At 50.2% G+C, this 19,936-nt stretch overlaps 1 protein-coding gene across 1 annotated transcript in view; it reads right to left on the bottom strand.

Annotated features, from left to right (window-relative positions):
- LOC140398438 (acid-sensing ion channel 2-like) overlaps window positions 1–19,936 on the bottom strand; it is a 661,780-nt gene that overhangs the window by 57,766 nt on the left and 584,078 nt on the right. The window contains exon 8 of the mRNA XM_072487125.1: window positions 3,358–3,437. Within this exon, the coding sequence (XP_072343226.1) occupies window positions 3,358–3,437 (80 nt within the window). The remainder of the gene's footprint in view (window positions 1–3,357; window positions 3,438–19,936) is intronic.

Here is a 19,936-nt window from a genome sequence, read left to right as displayed (position 1 = left end):
GGAAGAACACAAGGGGCTGGATTCTCTGGTCGCTGACGTCGAAATCGTGTTCGGCAATCGACCAGAGAATCACAGTTCCTGACCAAATTGGGGGTGGTGGTGCTTCTGCGATGCTCTGCCCCCTCCAAAGCGGCTTACACAGAGAGTACGCCGCGCGACGTATTGACGGCTTCAGGACATTGCCTGAGGCCCGCCCTCCGATGCTCCGCCCTCGATTGGCCGCGTTCTCAATGGTGTCGGTCGCGTGTGGTCTCCTCCATCAGGAACTCGGTGTGAGGGCAGCACGGTGGCACAGTAGGTTAGCCCTGCTGCCTCACGGCGCCGAGGTCCCTGGTTCGAAAACGGCTCTGGGTTACTGTCCGCGTGGAGTTTGTACGTTATCCCTGTGCTTGCATGGGTTTCGCCCCCACAACCCAAAGATGTGCAGGTTAGGTGGACTGCCCACGCTAAATTGCCCCCTTAATTGGAAAAAATGAATTGGGTGCTCTAAAATTTAGAAAAAAAGGAACTCGGTGTGGCGGTTGTGGGCTCAGTCCAACAGCACCACAGTCGGGGGAGGGCCGATCCGCGGGCAGGGGTGGACTTTATTAAGGGCTGGGGGCACTGTGGGGGTTGGTCCGGGGTGCGCGAGCCGGCGAAAGGCGAGGCACTATTTTGCGGGCCGGGCCCGTGAGCGGCGTCCGCAGCTGCTGCAGGCTGCTGCCACGCGCATGTGCGGCCACGGACCCGGCAATCCTCTGGGCCCGATTGGCAGCAAGAGCCGGGTGCTCTAAGCTGCCGGCATGCTAGTTCCCTGTAAAACGGGGAATCGGTGGCGGTTTTACGCCATTTATTCTGGTGCCACCATTCCCACGCCAGAGAGGGGTCATAGCCCCAGATTCGGAGAACCCAGCCCATAATGCTTGGAAAATAATGCCCAAATCTTCCAATCAGTGTCGCTGTGTCTGGTACTGGCCAGACACAAAAAAATGCTCCCTCACCTGTGTGAGTTTTTGTTTAAGGCCAAACCTCCAATCCTGGATCCTGTCAAAATCCCTCAGCGCAGGAATCCATGGGGAGACCAGAAACGAAGAGCAGTGCCCTGTTCACATGATATAAACTGCCACATTCAGTTCAGCGTTTAAAGGTCCCTAAGCTTTTTAGTATTTTAGTGAGTGATTGAGTGAATGTGAATAGGCGAATGGGTAAGTGAATGAATTGGTAGGTAGGTGAGTGAGTTGAGTAGTTGGGTGAGTAGGTAGGTGGGTCTTTGGGATAGGTCTGCTTGGGGGGGTGGTTGGCTGGTCAAGAGGTAGTCAAGTGCCCAGGGTGGGTAGTTAGGTGGTTGGAGGGGTAGCCAAGTGGTAGTCAGGTGGTCGGGTGATAGTCAGGTGGTCAGCGGTGTAGTCAGGTAGTCTGGGGACAGGAGAGGGTAGTCAGGTGGCCGGTGGTGTTATTGGGAAGTCAGGATGGGGCTAATTGGGGGGGGGTTGATTGAGGATTTGCCGCAGTGTTGAACTGTCTTACATTTACTGGGTAACTGAGTCATACGTAGAGTCAGAGACATCTGTGCAGGGTTGCAGACAGCAAGGAATCACCCATCGGAAGTTTAATATTCCCAGGCAATTCTCATGTCGGTTCATGTGTCAGGACATTTGGAGGGTCCTGATGGGCACATTCCATTGTAATTCTGGTCTGCAACTATCTGGAGACCAGAGGATATCGGCCTGTTGAATCTAAAAAGTGGTGGAGGAGCAATGAAATATAACGCTACAGATAGCAAATCAATAAAAGTAGCACCACAGGTTAATGCTCCATAAAAAGTAAACAAAGCAGTGGAGTTCATTTCTACAGGGATAGATTTGAAAGGCAGGAAGAATAATTTAACCAGGGAGAAAATCTTCGTCAAGCCATACTTACAGTGAACAGCTCTGGGCTCCATGTTATAAAAAGAATTTAAAGCTACTAGATAAGATGCAAAAAAAATGGGTGAAATTCTCCGGCCGTTGCGATTCACTTTTTCCGCTGGTAACACACCCCTGCCTGCGGGTTTCCTGACGGCAAGAGATGGTTCCATTGGGAAATCCCATTGACAAGCAGTGGGATGACAGAATCCTGCCACTGAGAAACGCACGGCTGCAGGATCGGAGAACCAACCCTTAGTCATTTTTTGAGAGAATCGCTCCCAAGCTATTTTCATTTCTGGAGGAGACCAAAACTAGTCCGGCTGAAAGTTGAATGGAGTTGTGGCTAGAACACCAAGTTCTCCGGTTCTCTCTTGCAACAGGGCAGCAACAGATGAGATCAGAGAAGCCTGCAGTCTATCACCTTGGTTCAATATAAGATATGGATTCTGAGATGAAGAGTTTATTTGACTCACAAAATCAACTTTGTTTTTCTCTCCACAGGTGCTGCCAAGCCTGCTGAGTTTTTGCAACACTTGCGGGGCTGGATTCATCGATTTGGAGGCTAAGTGCCGACACGGGTGTGGGAACTGTGTACGCCAAAATCGGCACCGGACCCTCACGGATCCGGCAACCGGTGGGGGGCTCGCAGCCACGCCGGGTAAAACCCCCGGCTCCCACGACAAAAACGGCTGGAGAATGGCCGGGTCCGCGGTCGCTCATGTGCATGGCGACGCCCTGCAGTGGTCGCGCAGTAAAATATGGCACTGGCCGCGCGCGGACCCGACCTGCCAAATACTGCCGCCCTGGCCACCCCCCACCATTCCTCTCAGCCCTTGCGGAAGCCCCCCCAGCCAGCAGCACGACTCCTGGCCGACTGTGGTGGCGCTGGACACAATCCGCAGCTGCCATGCCGGGTTCCTGACTGCTGAGACCACACGTCAATCGCGAGGTCGGGAACTCGGCCCATCGGAATTCCGCCCATGGTGTTTTTAATTCGGAGGCGAAGCTCTCCTTTTTATTAGTCGGTTTCAATTAACCCATCACCTGGAAATACTAACATTTATTATTTTATTTTAAGAGCTATAATGACTCCATTAAAATAGCACAGTGAGACCATGTATAGATTTCATACATTAATAAAAAAGTAATTTCGAAGCTAATTCTCACAGCAACTTGCTCATTATTTCAATGCAGCCTCTGATAACCAACACTTAAAAAGTGGGTTTCTTTTGCTTCCTCTTAGCAATACAATTGACGACTTGTTATTCATTCTTATGCTTTCATTATGAACAGCAGAGGAAACCTCCCCATTCGATGATGAATGCATCTTTTGTAAGTGCTTGACCATGTCGCAAGCACATGATATCTGGAGGCAGCGTCGGAAGGCGCACAACAGTTTTAGAAAGATCATTTTGTGCAATATGGTTTGACTTTAAACAAACTGCAGCAAAATATATCACAAGAATCTTACCTCGTACAAGTAATCAAAGAGCTCTAATATTGTTAAAATGCTAGCACCAATAAACAGGCCCATCTGACCACCAATGTCACCTGAAAAGGAAAAAAACACTGTCAGCAAAAAATGATGAAAGACAAAATAGAAGCTGCAGTTCCTATTTAGAAAGATACAAAATAAGAGCAGGAGTTGGCCATTCGAGCCTGCTCCACCATTCAGTATGATCTAGGCTGATCCTCCATCTCAATGCCATACTCCCACACTCTTCCTAAACCCCTTGACACCTTTAGAGTCAGGAATCTATCCATTTCCTTCTTAAATATATTCAGTGACTTTTTTTTAGTTTTTTAAAATACATTTAGAATACCCAATTCTTTTCCAATTAAGGGCACTTTAGTGTGGCACATCTTTGGGTTGTGGGGGTAAGACCCATGCAGACATGGGAAGAATGTGCAAACTCCACAAGGACAGTGACCCAGGGTCGGGATTAAACCCGGATCCTCGGTGCCGTGAGGCAGCAGTGCTAACCACTGCACCACCATGCCGGCCATATATTCAGTGACTTGGCTACACAGCCTTTTGTGGTGGATAATGACACATGCTCACCACTGTCTGAGTGAAGACATTTCTCCTCATCTCAGTCCTAAATAGCCCACAAATACCTTAGTACTAATTTCCCTAATGCACTCATGGTTAACTACTTTGCCCACTGACATCCTGAACCATCCAGATGAGGGCTATACCAAGTTCTATTTCTGGTCTGCTAGGAGTTAAAGTGCACATCAGAGTTCTTGACTGTGGAAAGGAACAGAAGTCAGGGTCCCCATTGCTGAGGAATGCCCAGCGGCCCCAACCGTGAAAATTCCTTACGACAAATTTAATGCGAGGGAGGATTAGGTGCAGAATTAGCACTCTGCATATTGGAATAGCTACCAACTCCAGGATCATTGAAAGTGGCAACTTGAGTGCGGTTCTGGAGGGCTGTAAGCTTGAAGAGAATGGCATCTTAGCCAGTGTCAATGTTCTGTGTTTTCAGGAGAGGAACAGTGAAAACTGAAGTTCATGACATTTTTTTAATACTTAAGGTTTTATTTGTATACAATAATTCAGTGCTCACACCTTGCAAAATGTTTCTTGTTTTCTGTTCAACATCATTATTGTTATTCACAACAAAGAGGCTAAAGTAAACCATTGTGGAGAAACAAAATATGCCGCTGGCGACTAACAGTGATGCACCAAATACAGATAGACATTGGCATAGATACTGATGCTTTCAGTAATTACCTGAGGTCATAAAAGACCTTTGTAGCTGCACTGAACCTTCAGTGACTGTACAAATTCAAAGTCTTCTCTGTCAGAATGGTGGTGGACAATTAAACATTTAACTGGAGGAGGTTCCACAAATATTCCCATCCTCAATGATGGGGAAGCCCAGCACATCAGTACAATAAACAGGTCTTAAGCATTTGCACCCATCTTCAGCCAGAAGTGGATGATCGATCTCGGCCTCCTACCGAGATCGCCATCAGCTAATTTCATTCACTTCTCATGATATCAAGAAATATTTGGGGGTACTGGATGCTGCAAAGGCTGTGGACTCTGACGGAATTCCGGCAATAGTACTGCAGACCTTTGCTCCAGAACTAGTCACGATCCTAGCCAAGTTGTTCCAGTACTGTTACAACACTGGCATCTTCCCGGCAATGTGGAAAGTTGCCCAGGTATGCAGGGTAGCACAGCACGTTGCTTGACAGAACCAAGGACCCGGGTTTGATTCCCGGCTTAGGTCCCTGTCTGTGTGGCATCTGCACGCTCTCCCAGTGTTTGCATGGGTTTCCTCCGGGCGCTCTGGTTTGCTTCCACAAGTCCTGAAAGACGTGCTCATTAGATGATTTGGGCATTCTGAACTCTCCCTCAGTGTACCCGAACAGGCGCTGTAGTCTAGCGACCAGGAGATTTTCACAGTAACTTTATTGCAGTGTTAATGTAAGCCTACTTGTGACACCAATAATGATAAATCAAACTTGGCCAATTAACACCCCATCAATCTACTTGCGATCATCAGAAAAGTGATGAAAGGTGTCATCAACAGTGCTAACAAACGGCACTTACTCAGCCACAACTTGCTCACTGATGGTCAGTTTGGATTCCCCAGGGCCACTCAACTCCTGACCTAATTACAGCCTGGGTTCAGACATGGACAAAAGAGCAGAACTAATGACAGTGATTGCCCTTGATTTCAAGGCAGCACTTGACTGAGTGCAGCATAGAGGAACCTGAGCGAAATTGGGAATCAGGGGTAAAACTCTCCACTATTTTGAGTCATATCTAGCATGAAGGAAGATGCTGGAAGTCAATCATCAAAGCCTGACAACATCACTGCAGGAGTTCTTCAGGGTCATAACCTCGACTCAACCATCTTCAATTGCTTCATCAATGACTTTTCCTTCCTCATCAGATCAGGAGTGTGGATATTTGCCGATGATTGGGATAATATTCAACACCATTCACAACTCCTCAGATATTGAAGCAGGCATGTCCATAAGCAGGAATAACTGAACAACATTCTGGCAAGTACCATTTGGGCCACACAAGAGCCAGGCATTGATCATCTCCAACAAGAGAGAATCCAACCAACTCCCCTTAACATTCAATGGCATTATCATCGCTAAATCCCCATTATATATACTCAGGGGGTAACCAATGAGCAGAAAATGACTTGGACCAACCATACAAATACAGGTGGCATGTTGGCATAGTTGCTGGCACTACTGCCTCACAGCACCTGGGTTCAATTCCAGCCTTGGGTGACTGTCTGTCAGTTTGAAGTTTGCAAGTTCTCCACGTGTCTGCGTGGGTTTCCTTTAGACGCTCAGTTTCCTCCCACAATCCAAAGATGTGCAGATTAGGTGGATTGGCAGGAAGAATTGCCCTTTAGTGTCCACAGATGTCTAGGTTACGTGGGGTTACGTGGATAGGGTGGGTGAATCGGCCTATTAGAGTGCTCTTTCAGAGGGTCCGTGCAGGCTCGATGGGCCAAACAGTCTCCTTCTGCACTGCAGGGATTCTATGCATTACATTACTTCTATACATTACTAAGAGCAGGTCAGAGTCTGGGAAATTTGTGGGGAGTAAGTCACCTCCTGACTTCTCAAAGCCTGTCCGTTATCTACAACAAACAAGCTCCAATGATACTCAAGAAACTTGACACCTTCCAGGACAAAGTAGCCTACTTGATGGGCATCCCATCCATCATCACAAACATTCACTCCCCCCAGCACCGATGCACAGTAGCAGCAGTGTGTACCATTACAAGATGCAGTGCAGCCACTCATCAATGCTCCTCTGGCAGCACTTTCCAAACCTGCGATCTCTACCACCAAGAGCAGCAGATTCAGGGGAACATCACCACCTGCAAGTTCCCTTCCAAGCCTCACACCATTTTGACTTGAAACAATAGGCAGGATTCTCTGAGACTATGTTCTCTTGCTGGAGCTGAATCGCACCTGATTTGCTTTCATGTTGGGAGTCAAATCAGGAAGCGAGTCCCAATCCTTAGCCATGCAGATTAATGCGTGGTGAGGATTGCAAGGGATTGCAAGGTAAATTCTATGATTCTATGATTCCCTAGCGAATTCCGCTATCGGGCCGCCATTGTGAGCGGGCAGCCCGATAGCGAGGTCCGGCAGCTGGCCCCCCCACAAACACAATTCAAACCCCTCCCCCAAGCATTTTTTGGGTCTCCCCCCACAGTACAAGGGTGATCCGAACTGCCCCCCCCACCCATCAGAGACTCCCACAAGAGACCCCCCCCAATTAGAGAGAACCTCACCAGAGACCCCTAATTAGATTGACTTCCACCAGAGTCCCCCCAGAAGAGTGGCCCCTGCCTGGAAGCCCCCCATAAGATAGACCCCTGCCTGGAAGCTAGAGAGCAGTCCAGACAGAGGGAGTGAAAAATATCACTGCTTTAAAACTCACATGTGCAATATGCCTGCTGGCTTAGGCAGAAGAAGCAAAACTTGTCAACACCTGGGAAGAGAAAACCAGTCAGCTGTGTTTAAAGCCCCTCCAATCTTTGATCTGCAAGCCTTTCATTCATTTCTCTGTGAAATTGCTTTCACTAGGCTGTGATTGACAGCTTCCACACACACCCAGCTGTCTGCCTTGTTTCATCTCCCTTCAGCTTGAGCAGCTTTGAAGTACCAAGCTGCGAAACTACCAGAAAGCACAGAACTGTCTGTGATGTGGTCCAGGAGCTGTCAATCATAACTAGATCTTTATCAACATTGCGGTTAGTTTGCAAGGTGGGGGGGATCTGTTGGGGATGGGGTGGGAAAAGTCTTGCATTGTAGGGGGGGAAGGTGGCCCTCTGATGGACTTTGGGATCAACTCCCTTAAAGAGGTACCCCCTTGGTCCATCATAAGGTCCACTGCATCAGGGCCACATTTGTCAAGACCTGCACCCATGTGATCCTGGGCCCAGAGGGCTGGAGAATCACAGGGGCTGGAAAATATGGTGCCTGGCCCGTTAATAGGATGCAAATGGGTCTTAATGATGGGGTGCGAATCCCGATCCTGACAAGAGCGGGGGACCGGAGCTTCGGAACGAACGCCGATTCTCCGCCCAATCGCGAATCGCCTTGCCAGCGACTTCCGGTTGCAGCTATGCCTAGGTAGGTCGCACGTTCGGCAGCTCCCGCAAGGACGGACTTTTGGGCTCTTCAGAGGGGCCCCAACGGCAATTTTCCGACGGCTTCCAGTGTGGGAAGGTGACAGCAAGGTCCCCCTGACATTATATGGATTGGACCAGGAGTGGAGCGGTTAAAAAAGTGATCCCGATGAAGCGAAAAGTGCGAGGGAGGAAAAGCAAGATGGCGGCAGGTGGAGACCAAGCAGCGTGGACGCATTGGTCGCAGGAGCAGCAGGAGTTTCTTAAACGCTGCTTTGAGGAGCTGAGGACAGAAATGCTGGCGCCAATGAAGGCGGCGATTGAGAAGCTTGTGGAGACCCAGAAGGCCCAAGGGGCGGCGATCCGGGAGGTGCGGCAAAAAGCTTTGGAGAACGAGGACGAGATCTTGGGCCTGGCGGTGAAGATGGAGGCGCACGAGGCGCTGCACAAGAGGTGGGCGGAAAAATTCGAGGACCTGGAGAATAGGTCGAGGAGGAAGAATCTTCAGATTCTGGGTCTCCCTGAAGGAGTGGAGGGGCCCGATGCCGGGGCATATATGAGCACGATGCTCAATTCGCTGTTGGGTGCGGGAGCTTTCCCGAGGCTCCTGGAGCTGAATGAGGCACATCGGGTCCTGGCAAGGAGACCCAAAGCCAACGAGCGCCAAGGGCTGTAGTGGTGAGGTTCCACCACTTTATGGACAGAGTGTGTCCTGAGATGGGCCAAAAAAGAGTGGAGCAGCAGGTGGGAGAACACGGAGATCCGAATTTATCAGGATTGGAGTGCAGAGGTGGCTAAGAAGAGGTCTGGTTTCAACAGGCTAAGGCGGTGCTCCATCGGAAGGGGGTGAAGTTCGGGATGCTGCAGCCAGCGCGGTTGTGGGTCACGTTCCAAGATCGGCACCACTATTTTGAAACGCCTGATGAGGCATGCAACTTTATACAGACTGAAAAGTTGGACTCAAATTGAGGGTTTGTCGTGGGTGGATGTTTACTGTGTTACCGCGTTTGGGGAATGTTCTTTTTGTTTGAGTGCTGGGTGGGGATGGGTGAATGGATTTGATGTGGGGGCTGGGGGAGAGTGTGGGCATCGGTGTTGGAGGGGCAGGGCCCCACGGAGGAAGAGGGTGGGTGGAGACCCGGTGATGGGGAGTTGTGGTAAGGCCGCCAGAGGGGGCGGGGCCGGTCAGGAAAGCACGGGCTTTTTCCCACGTTAGGGAAGGATGGGAGCGGGGCCGGGGGGGAAGGGCAGTGCTGGAGAGGAGTGCACACTGACTGCCAAGGGGTGGGAGGATTCTCACACTGGACTGTCGATGGAATGGCGGGAGAGGCCATGGTCAGCAGGAGTCAGCTGACTTACGGGAGTGTCATGGGGGGAGCAAAATGGCTAGATGAGGATCTAGTGGGGGGGGGGGGGGGATGGGGGGGAACTAGGTTGCTGCTGCATTGGCCAAAAGGGAGCTGGAATTAGGAGAGGTAGTCGGGGCCGGGGTCCACCGTCTGGGGGACTGTGCAGGATGCGGGAGGCGCGGGCACATGGCTGGCCTAGAAAAAGAGATGGCTAGTCGGCAGGGGGGGGGGAATAACTTGGAATGTGAGGGGCCTGAACGGGCCGGTCAAGAGGGCCCGGGTGTTCGCGCACTTAAAGGGACTGAAGGCAGGCGTGGTTATGCTCCAGGAGACACATCTGAAGGTGGCAGATCAGGTTAGGCTGAGAAAGGATGGGTAGGGCAGGTCTTTCATTCAGGGCTGGATGCGAAGAACAGAGAGGTTGAAGTACTGGTGGGGAAGCAGGTGTCGTTCAAGGCACTGAATATTGTCATGGATAATGGAGGTCGATATGTGATGGTGAGTGGTAGGTTGCAGGGGATGCGGGTGGTACTGGTGAACGTATATGCCCCGAATTGGGATGATGCCGGATTTATGAAACGCATGCTGGGTCGGATTCCGGATCTGGAGGTAGGAAGCTTGATAATGGGAGGGACCTCAACACGGTGCTGGACCCAGCACTGGATCACTCTAGATCCAGGACGGGTAAGAGGCCGGCTGCGGCCAAGGTGCTCAGGGGGTTTATGGACCAGATGGGGGGAGTGGATCCATGGAGGTTTGCCAGGCCGCTGGCCAGGGAATTTTCCTTCTTTTCCCACGTCCATAGAGCCTACTCCCAGATAGATTTTTTCATTTTGAGTAGGGCGCTAATCCCGAAAGTGGAGGGAACGGAATATTCGGCCATAGCCATCTCGGACCACGCCCCGCATTGAGTGGAGCTGGAGTTGGGGAGGAGAGGGTGCAGTCGGTCGAAATGACGGTCCTCCCGAGGTTTCTCTTTGTGTTCCGGTGCCTTCCCATTATGATCTCCAAGGCATTTTTCAAACGGGTAAGCAGGAGCATCATGGGATTTGTATGGGCGAATAAGACCCCGAGGGTGAAGAGAGTGTTTCTGGAGCGGAGCAGGGACAGGGACAGGGGCTGGCGCTGCCGAATTTGTGTGGCTACTATTGGGCAGCCAATGTGGCATTTATCCGTAAGTGGGTAATGGAGGGGGAGGGGGCGGCGTGGAAGAGGCTAGAGATGACGTCCTGTGTGGGCATGAGCCTGAGCGCGCTGGTGACGGCACCGCTGCCACTCTCGCCGACAAGGTACACCATGAGTCCGGTAGTGGCGGCGACGCTGAAGATCTGGGGGCAGTGGAGGCGACACAGGGGTGAGGTGGGAGCCTCGGTTTGGTCCCCGATTATGGGAGAATCATCGGTTTGTCCCGGGAAGGATGGATGGGGTTTCGGAGCTGGCATCGGGCAGGGATTAGAAGAATGGGGGACCTGTTCATCGATGGGACGTTTGCGAGCCTAGGGGCGCTGGAGGAGATGTTTGGGCTACCCCCGGGAAACGCTTTCAGGTCCATGCAAGCGAGGGCGTTTGTGAGGCGGCAGGTGAGGGAATTCCCGCTGCTTCCGGCACGTGGGATTCAGGACAGAGTGATTTCGGGTGTATGGGTTGGAGAAGGCAAGGTTTCGGTGATTTACCAGGAGCTGAAGGAAGAGGAGGAGGCCTCGGTGGAGGAGTTAAAGGGCAAGTGGGCGAAGGAGCTTGGGGAGGAGATAGATGAGGGTCTGTGGGCTGATGCCCTGAGTAGGGTTAATTCTTCCTCCTCTTGCGCGTGGCTCAGGCTAACACAGTTCAAAGTTGCTCACAGAGCGCATATGGCAGGGGCGAGGTTGAGTAGGTTCTTTGGGGTGGAGGACAGATCTGGGAGGTGCTCGGTGAGCCCGGCAAATCACGTCCATATCTTCTGGTCGTGCCCGGCGCTGGATGGGTTTTGGAGGGGTTTTGCGACGACTATGTCCAAGGTGGTGAACGCCCGGGTCAAGCCGAGCTGGGGATTGGCATTATTTGGGGTATCGGACGAGCCGTGAGTGCAGGAGGCGAAAGAGGTCGGTATTCTGGCCTTTGCGTCCCTGGTAGCCCGGTGGAGGATTTTGCTACTAGGTGTAGCGCACAAAGACTCACGAGAGATGAATAGAGATGAAGTCGATGAGGCTTTATTAAGCGTGACTTGTTCCCCGCAGTTCAGCAACAGACTGGCCTGCGGGGGAGAACTCCTGGTTCTTATACTCCGCCTTCAGGGCGGAGCTAGGGATCAACAGCCAACCAGGACCCGGGATCTGTCAGCCAATGACATCACGGCTTCACAGTCCCACATGACCCCTAATGCATACTACCACACTAGGAAAGATGCGAAGCCCCCTAGTGTGGAAGCTTGGATCAATGACATGGCAGGGTTCATCAAGCTGGAGAGGATAAATTTTGCCGTGCGAGGATGTGTGCAAGGGTTCCTCAGGCGGTGGCAACCGTTCCTAGACTATCTCGCGGAGCGTTCGGAGGAAGTCAGCAGCAGCAGCCCAAGGGCGGGGGGGGAGGGGGGGTTTCTTTTGGGGTGGCGTTTGGGTAAAGGTGGGGGGGGGGATTCCCTATTTGTGTTTTTAAATGTTAAATAGGGGGATATTGTATGTGGGGGAAATCCAATGTATAATTTCTGATTGTTGTGTTCTTGTTTCTTTCTTTTTGTTGGGGGGGAGGGGTTTTGTTGAAAATTTGTTGAAAAATTTGAATAAATATATCTATATATATTTTTTAATCGCCTTGCCAGCGTCGCAAAGTGGAGAATCCAACCCTATATTGCCGTTCCTTCACTGTCACTGGGTGAAAAGTACCAATACCTTCCCAAAAGCAATTAGGAATGGGTAATAAATGCTGGGTGAAATTCTCCGTTTAGGCGACTAAGCTCTCCTACTGGAGCAGACTTGCACATGGTTTGCACTTCTGGGAGTGTAAATCACTGAGCAATTCATTATCCCTCGCCATGCAAATTTCCGTATGGTGAGGAATTTGAGGGATTCTCTGGGGAATCCTGCTACTGGGCTGCTGCATTTTGAGCGGGCAGCCCCATAGCAAAGTCCTGCGGCTTGCGGCTGGCTAACCCCCCCCCCCCCCCCCCCCCCCCCCGCTCCCCCTTCATACCGTACATCAGCCTCCCACACCTGGCCATCTCCACATCACAAAGCAGCCCCCCATCCCTGATTTTCTGGGTGTGTCCCCCACCCCCCTTCTCCCCTGATAATGTGTGCTAATCTGCATTCTTTTTTATTTTTGCAAAACGTGTGCAATTGGCACTATTTAATGCTAAAATGTATCTTGGATCTCGCTGATAAAAGAACAGGAGGGTGATGGCAATTGTAATCGAACCAAATTCAGAAGGGGCCCCTCAGATAAGTTGGGATAAGCTTGCAGTCTAGCGCGACAAGCTCAATTTCACTTATACATCGTAAAATGGAGACAATACCAAATAAACTGATTCCTGAGCAAGACCCAATTATGTCCGTAACTATTCACATGAATGAACAACATGACAGCTAATGGCTTTTGCATGATTGAGACACAGTTCATGTGCCTGTTTTCAACAATTAAATAAAAGATGTGTTTAAATCAGCCAGTGTTCCAAAAGCTATGTGGAGATATCAGAACAAATAAAAACAGCCAAATGTCAAAATATCCAAGGTCTGGGCTTTCATAGTTCTGCCAGTGGCACAGACACACTGCTGACCTCACTGGGAAACCACCGCCCATGTGGCAGAGGTGGGCCTTGTGCAGTTGCCATCCCATGTCCACCTGCAAGGCAAGTGTGCCATACAATTTAAGTATAATGAAAAGAGGGCAGCACGATGGCCTAGTGGTTAGCACAGCTGCCTCACGTTGCTGAGGTCCCAGGATCGATCCCAGCTCTGGGTCACTGTCCGTGTGGAGTTTGCACATTCTCCCCGTGTCTGCGTGGATTTCGCCCCCACAACCCAGAAATGTGCAGGGTAGGTGGATTGGCCACACTAAATTGCCCCTTAATTGGAAAAAATAATTGGGTAATCTAAATTTATTTTAAAAAAGTATAATGAAAAGGTTTGTTAAAACGGGCCTGAAATGGAATTGTCGGCTTTCCAACTTAGGTTTGTATTATCCTTGATGGCCCCCACAAGAACTCTGTGTATGAGCGAAGAGCAAATTCATTGTACTTTTCTAGATACAAGAAACTGTCTTCTTTTTCAGGCAGATGCTGAGGACCTGAGAGTCTGCAAGACCAGCTGGCATCCTCATTTAATGCAGCTCGTAATTATTTGTTTATTTTTTGAATGTTTTATTGAAAGTTTCATATTTAACGAACAGGAAGTGAACTACAACACAACTGCGAAAATTATTCGAACATGGTACAATTGTCACATTAACAAAAAATTAGAGATATAGAAAAAATATCCAAGAGCTACATCCATATCCACCCTGTGTCCCTCATAACCCCACCCCCCATAAACCCTACCTCCCCCTGAACAGCTGATGGTAATTAACTCTTTGAAGTGAGAGATAGACAGCGGCCATCTCAGGTAGAATCCCTCCACCAACTCCCTGACGGTGTACTTGACCTTCTCCAGGTATAAAATATCCATAAGGTCGTCCAGCCAGGCCGAGACACTAGGCGGAGCAGACGCTCCCCATCCCAGCAGAACTCACCTTTGGGCTATTAGTGAGGAAAAGGCGGGTTCATCTGCCCTCACCCTGGTCCGCAGCCTCGGCAAGTCCGACATCCCGAAAATGGCCACCAATGGATAAGGCTCCAGATCAATTTTAAGAACCGCTGACATGGTGCTAAAGAAGGAGACCCAAAGCTCACCATCTTTGGACAAGACCAGAACATGTGGACATGGTTGGCAGGCCTACGACAACACCCTTCGCACCTGTCCTCCACTCCATTAAAGAACCCGCTCATCCTACTTTTAGTTTGATGAGCTCCATGAACCACCGTCTTCCAGATCATTTGTGATAAATACTCAGTGGGGTTCGGGACCTCCATCCCCTCCGGCAATCCCACAACCTGGTGTTTCTGCCTCTGTGACTGATTTCCTAGATCGTCAACCTTTGATTTCTGTTTATTGTCATCGGTCACTACTGCAATCTTGGACTTGAGCAACGCAAGCTGGTCCTCGTGTCTCGTAAGCACCTCCTCGATGCCTTTCAGCGTCTCACCATTTTTTTTTTACCGTTCCAACGGCTTTGTCGAGCTCCGCCTGGACCGATCCCAGTGCCTAATCTATGAACTCCCATATTTTGTCAACGATCAGCTTCTACTGCTTCTCGAAGTGCAAGTTGAATTGCTTACTGCATTCTTTGGCCAAGGCGTCTGACCATGGGCCCAGCGTGATTGGGGCTGCTGCTGACTGCTGCTCTGCGGTCGCCATCTTAAGTGCTGAGGAGTTCCATGAGGCTCCTGAGTCCGCCGGGTTCTGGGCAATTCCAGGCTTCCTGGACTCTCTTCATTTAATATTTGGGCATGGGATCAGCACAGGTGGGGAGCCTAATCTGCCAGTCTCCACAATTCCCTGGTCAGTAACCGCCGAAAACACAGGAAAAAAATCCTTTTGCGAGTCAGGTGCCGGAAGTTGCAGCTCGCAATTATAATTGTCCAGTTTGACACCCTTCACTCCCAGACTGTGGCTTTCGGGCGGAGATTTGTACATGTGTCCACCATCTGCGAGAACAATGTCATGGGCCCAACAACCCACAAGTTTCGGAAACGGGATTCTCGTCTGCCAGATCTCGTCTCCTGATTTTCCACGCCCCTCACCGGTGATGTAACAAGGTTTGCGCTCAGAAAATGCGGGAACTTCGTTTAAATACATTGCAATACACGATAATAAATTTACGGAGTACACCTGCCACACGATTACCCATCACTGAATATTCATCCCTCGCCTACGTTTACAACAGGCGCTGAAAAATGGGAATCAGTTGAGGGGATCCCCCCCCCGCCGGGGCATCAAGGTACGTATAGCCCCCGGGTGAGAGGTTTATGCTCAGGCAGAGCCCCCAGCCCAAGTTGGCATTGCCAACCTGCGCCAGGGACAGTCCTCAGGGGCAACCTATTAGAGGGGGAGCCCCCGTTAGGTTTGCTGAGGGAGTGAGCCCCTGATGTTTGTGTTGTTGTGGGATGGGGTGGGGGGGGAATCCCTGGTGCTTGTGCTTTTGTGGGGATTTAGGAAATCCCCGATACCTGTGCTGTGGTGGTGGTGGGGGAGCGCCCGATCCTTGTGGGGGATCCTCCATGTGTGTGGGGGTGGGCGGCTGGGGGGCATTTATTTTCTGTGCTGATCAGGATACCCTTAAAGATGGCGCCCCGATCTCTGCGCATCTGGCTTGACTGGTCCTATAAGGCCCCACCCTGCCAGAGGGCGGAATATACCGCAGCCATTGTTTTTTTCTGAGTCCACTAAAATCTGGATTGAAAACGCGGCTGTGCAGCTGGAGAGCTACACTGGTTTCCAGTCAGAGCCTGACACGATGAAAAAATATTGGACAATTCCGCTCTTTGTCTTTTTAGGTGCATTTCCCACAGCAGGACATCCACATCTTCAATAATGTTACTCACAATATCTCAGTTGTGCCACTCCGATCCATCACTCCACTTTTCTATTTCCACTACAACTTCCCCTTTAATAGCGAGTTGCAGCCTTTAAATGGGCGGCACAATAGCACAGTGGTTAGCATAGTAGTTTCACAGCACCAGGTTCCCAGGTTCGATTCCCGGCTTGGGTCACTGTCTGTATGGAATCTGCACGTTCTCCCCATGTTTGCCTGGGTTTCCCCCGGCTGCTCCGGTTTCCTCCCAAAAGACGTGCGTGTGAGGTGAATTGGACATTCTGAATTCTCCCTCCGTATTACCGAACAGGCGTGTGGCGACTAGGGGATTTTCACAGTAACTTCATTGCAGTGTTAATGTAAGCCTACTTGTGACAATAAAGATTATTATTATAACCACTGGTGCTTTGATGGTGCTCGCTGATATCGGATGGACGGCAAACTTTCTGAGAAAGGTTTTCCCAAACCTATTTAAATTAGGCAGGAGGATTCCCGCTAAAAACGTACGGGGATAGGCACGCATGTGCACTGGAGCAGCTCAATTTCATTTGCCCCATGATTGAAAGATTGGGGCTGTAATGCCACATTAAAATCTGCGCAGGTGCCCCTGAAGAGCAGCTGTGGTCTGTCTCAGTGGATTCAGAATTCCTCTTGCACCGAGAAGCAAATAAAAAGCATATCAGATGAAACCTGAGTCTGGAGGTTGAGAGGGCAGCAATGTGAGTGGCACATCCTTGACAGCCCCTTTCTTCCAGATATGAAGAAAACTAAAGGTCAGTTCAGCTTTGGCAGAGGGAAGAAAATAAATTCTGCCAGTTACTTACACAGGATCCTGCGGAATACAGAATCAACAATTGTTTTATCTGTTGGAGTGTGATTATCAGATACTCGAACACATTTCAAACCACTCGGCAAAGTCAGCATCGGAAACACGTATTCTTGAGCCAAGCAGCCTTGGTCCTGCCTTTTAAAAATGATATATGCTTAAAGTTTCGAAGATTAAAGAGCTTTGAAACAGGGATAATTCAGAGCAGGCGAACCTGCGGTAAGGAGAGACAACGGGGTACATTCTCTATTGCCCGACGCTGGTATCTGGATTCCCGTTCGGGCAGCGAATAGAGCGTCGCCCGAAAAACGGCCATCGGCGCTGGGTGCCAACCCCGTTGCAATGCTCCAATTCCCTGCCCCGCCCTGGCGGAACCATGCAAATGCACGATTTGTATGTCAGGACGCTGGCCGTTGAGACTGCTGACTATTCACAGAACCCTGCGCATGCTCTGAAGGTTACTGGTCATTTGGTAACCCACCCAGTCAGCCCCTCTGGAAACCCTCATATCCCAGCAGTATCAATGGAATGGGCGTGGCCGTGCTCAACAGGTGTTGGCGCTCCTCAGTGCCCTCCTTAGACGCGCAGCCCCACAGCAGAGGAAGCAGAGCCGACACCCAACAAACTATTGCCGCTGGAACCCTCCCGGGCACACAGATCCTTTCAGAGCAAAAGACTTGCCAGAGATACTCTCAGATAATCCACCCCTGAGGACCACAAGCTGTCTGCAAGCTCCCCCTACCTGACCACTGCGCCCCTGATCCCATCCATCCCGTGTCTGGCCAGGAAACCTGATCAGCTCCCTGTCACAACCTGTGTGTAGAACCCAGGCTCCGCATCACACTGTAGTTAAGCAAACGCACATATCCTTTGTTCATCATCGGTATTTACCAAGGAGAGGGACATGACGGATGTTGAGGTTAGGGATGGATGTTTAAATACTCTAGGTCAAGTCGGCATAAGGAAGGGGGAAGTTTTAGGTATTCTAAAAGGCATTAAGGTGGACAAGTCCCCAGGTCCAGATGGGATCTATCCCAGGTTACTGAGGGAAGCGAGGGAAGAAATAGCTGGGGCATTAACAGATATCTTTGCAGCATTCTTGAGCACGGGTGAGGTCCCAGAGGACTGGAGAATTGCTAATGTTGTCCCTTTGTTTAAGAAGGGTAGCAGGGATAATCCAGGGGATTATAGACCTGTGAGCTTGACGTCAGTGGTAGGCAAACTGCTGGAGAAAATACTGAGGGATAGGATCTATTCACATTTGGAAGAAAATAGAATAGTGATAGGCAGCATGGTTTTGTGCAGGGAAGGTCTTACAAACCTAATAGAATTCTTTGAGGAAGTGACAAAGTTAATTGATGAGGGAAGGGCTGTAGATGTCATATACATGGACTTCAGTAAGGCGTTTGATAAAGTTTCCCATGGCAGGTTGATGGAAAAAGTGAAGTCCTATGGGGTTCAGGGTGTACTAGCTAGATGGATAAAGAACTGGCTGGGCAACAGGAGACAGAGAGTAGTGGTGGAAGGGGGTGTCTCAAAATGGAGTACGGTGACTAGTGGTGTTCCACAGGGATCCGTGCCCGGACCACTGTTGTTTGTGATATACATAAATGATCTGGACGAGGTATAGGTGGTCTGATTAGCAAGTTTGCAGATGATACTAAGATTGGTGGAGTTGCAGATAGCGAGGAGGACTGTCAGAGAATACAGCAAAATATAAATAGATTGGAGAGTTGGGCAGAGAAATGGCAGATGGAGTTCAAACCAGGCAAATGCGAGGTGATGCATTTTGGAAGATCTAATTCAAAAGTGGACTATGCGGTCAATGGAAGAGTCTTGGGGAAAATTGATGTACAGAGAGATCTGGGAGTTGAGGGCCATTGTTCCCTGAAGGTGGCAATGCAGGTCGATAGAGTGGTCAAGAAAGCATACAGCATGCTTGCCTTCATTGGACGAGGTGTTGAGTACAAGAGTCGGCAGGTCATGTTACAGTTGTATAGGACTTTGGTTAGTAACATTTGGAATACTGCGTGCAGTTCTGGTCGCCACATTACCAGAAGGATGTGGATGCTTTAGAGGGTGCAGAGGAGGTTCACCAGGATGTTACCTGGTATGGAGGGTGCTAGCTATGAAGAAAGGTTGAGCAGATTAGGATTTTTTTCGTTGGAAAGACGGAGGTTGAGGGGGGACCTGATTGAGGTCTACAAAATTATGAGAGGTATGGACAGGGTGGATAGCAACAAGCTTTTTCCAAGAGTGTGGGTGTCAATTACAAGGGGTCACGATTTCATGGTGAGAGGGGGAAAGTTTAAGGGAGATGTGCGTGGAAAGTTTTTTTAAACAGAGGGTGGTGGGCACCTGGAGCGCTTTGCCAGCGGAGGTGGTAGAGGCGGGCACGATAGCATCATTCAAGATGCAACTAGACAGATCCATGAATGGGTGGGGAACAGAGGGAAGTAGATCCTTGGAAAATAGGCGACAGGTTTAGATAAAGGATCTGGATTGGCGCAGGCTGGGAGGGCCGAAGGGCCTGTTCCTGTGCTGTAATTTTCTTTGTTCTTTTGTTCTTTTTATCTCTAGGACCTGCCCGCACACCAGTCTCTTAGCTTGGAGCCACATGCCTGCATGATATGAATATCTCCACCATACAACCAGTTACCACCCTTCTGTTAGGAGAGCATAAGGCTCACTGAGTGAGGAGACCCACAGTAGACTCCACTGGGAGAAACAGGACAGGGACCACAAAGCCTATCTCGAACATTGATTGCGGCAGCCATTGGTACCCCTGTTTGGCAGGGATGAGTGGTGAGGTTAGAGGCTCTCACATCACAGGCTGGGTGCAAGTCACTGATAGGGACAAGAATACAATGCAGACTACATCATCTCAAAAGGTAGAAGGGGAATGACCTAGGGATATATTGAGGGTGGAGCAGCAGTACAGCTCAGGGTGATCTTGTAAGCTGGTGGCATTGGATAGTCAAGGGAATGCTGATCTTGCTGACATTCTCTGTCTCTTCCCTTCGGTCATGTCCCTCTGTGACTGTGACACGTCCCTCTCTGACTGGCTAAGAGCACCCGGCCAATGCTCTTGATGCCCTCAGCCTTTGTCAATGGGCGAAGATCTGGAGCGCTGCAGCAATTTCC

This window comes from Scyliorhinus torazame, chromosome 21 (assembly GCF_047496885.1).
Source record: "Scyliorhinus torazame isolate Kashiwa2021f chromosome 21, sScyTor2.1, whole genome shotgun sequence".
Classification (NCBI taxonomy): domain Eukaryota; kingdom Metazoa; phylum Chordata; class Chondrichthyes; order Carcharhiniformes; family Scyliorhinidae; genus Scyliorhinus; species Scyliorhinus torazame.
Note: the sequence above shows the minus strand (reverse complement) of the source record. Positions and strands in the feature narration are given on the sequence as shown.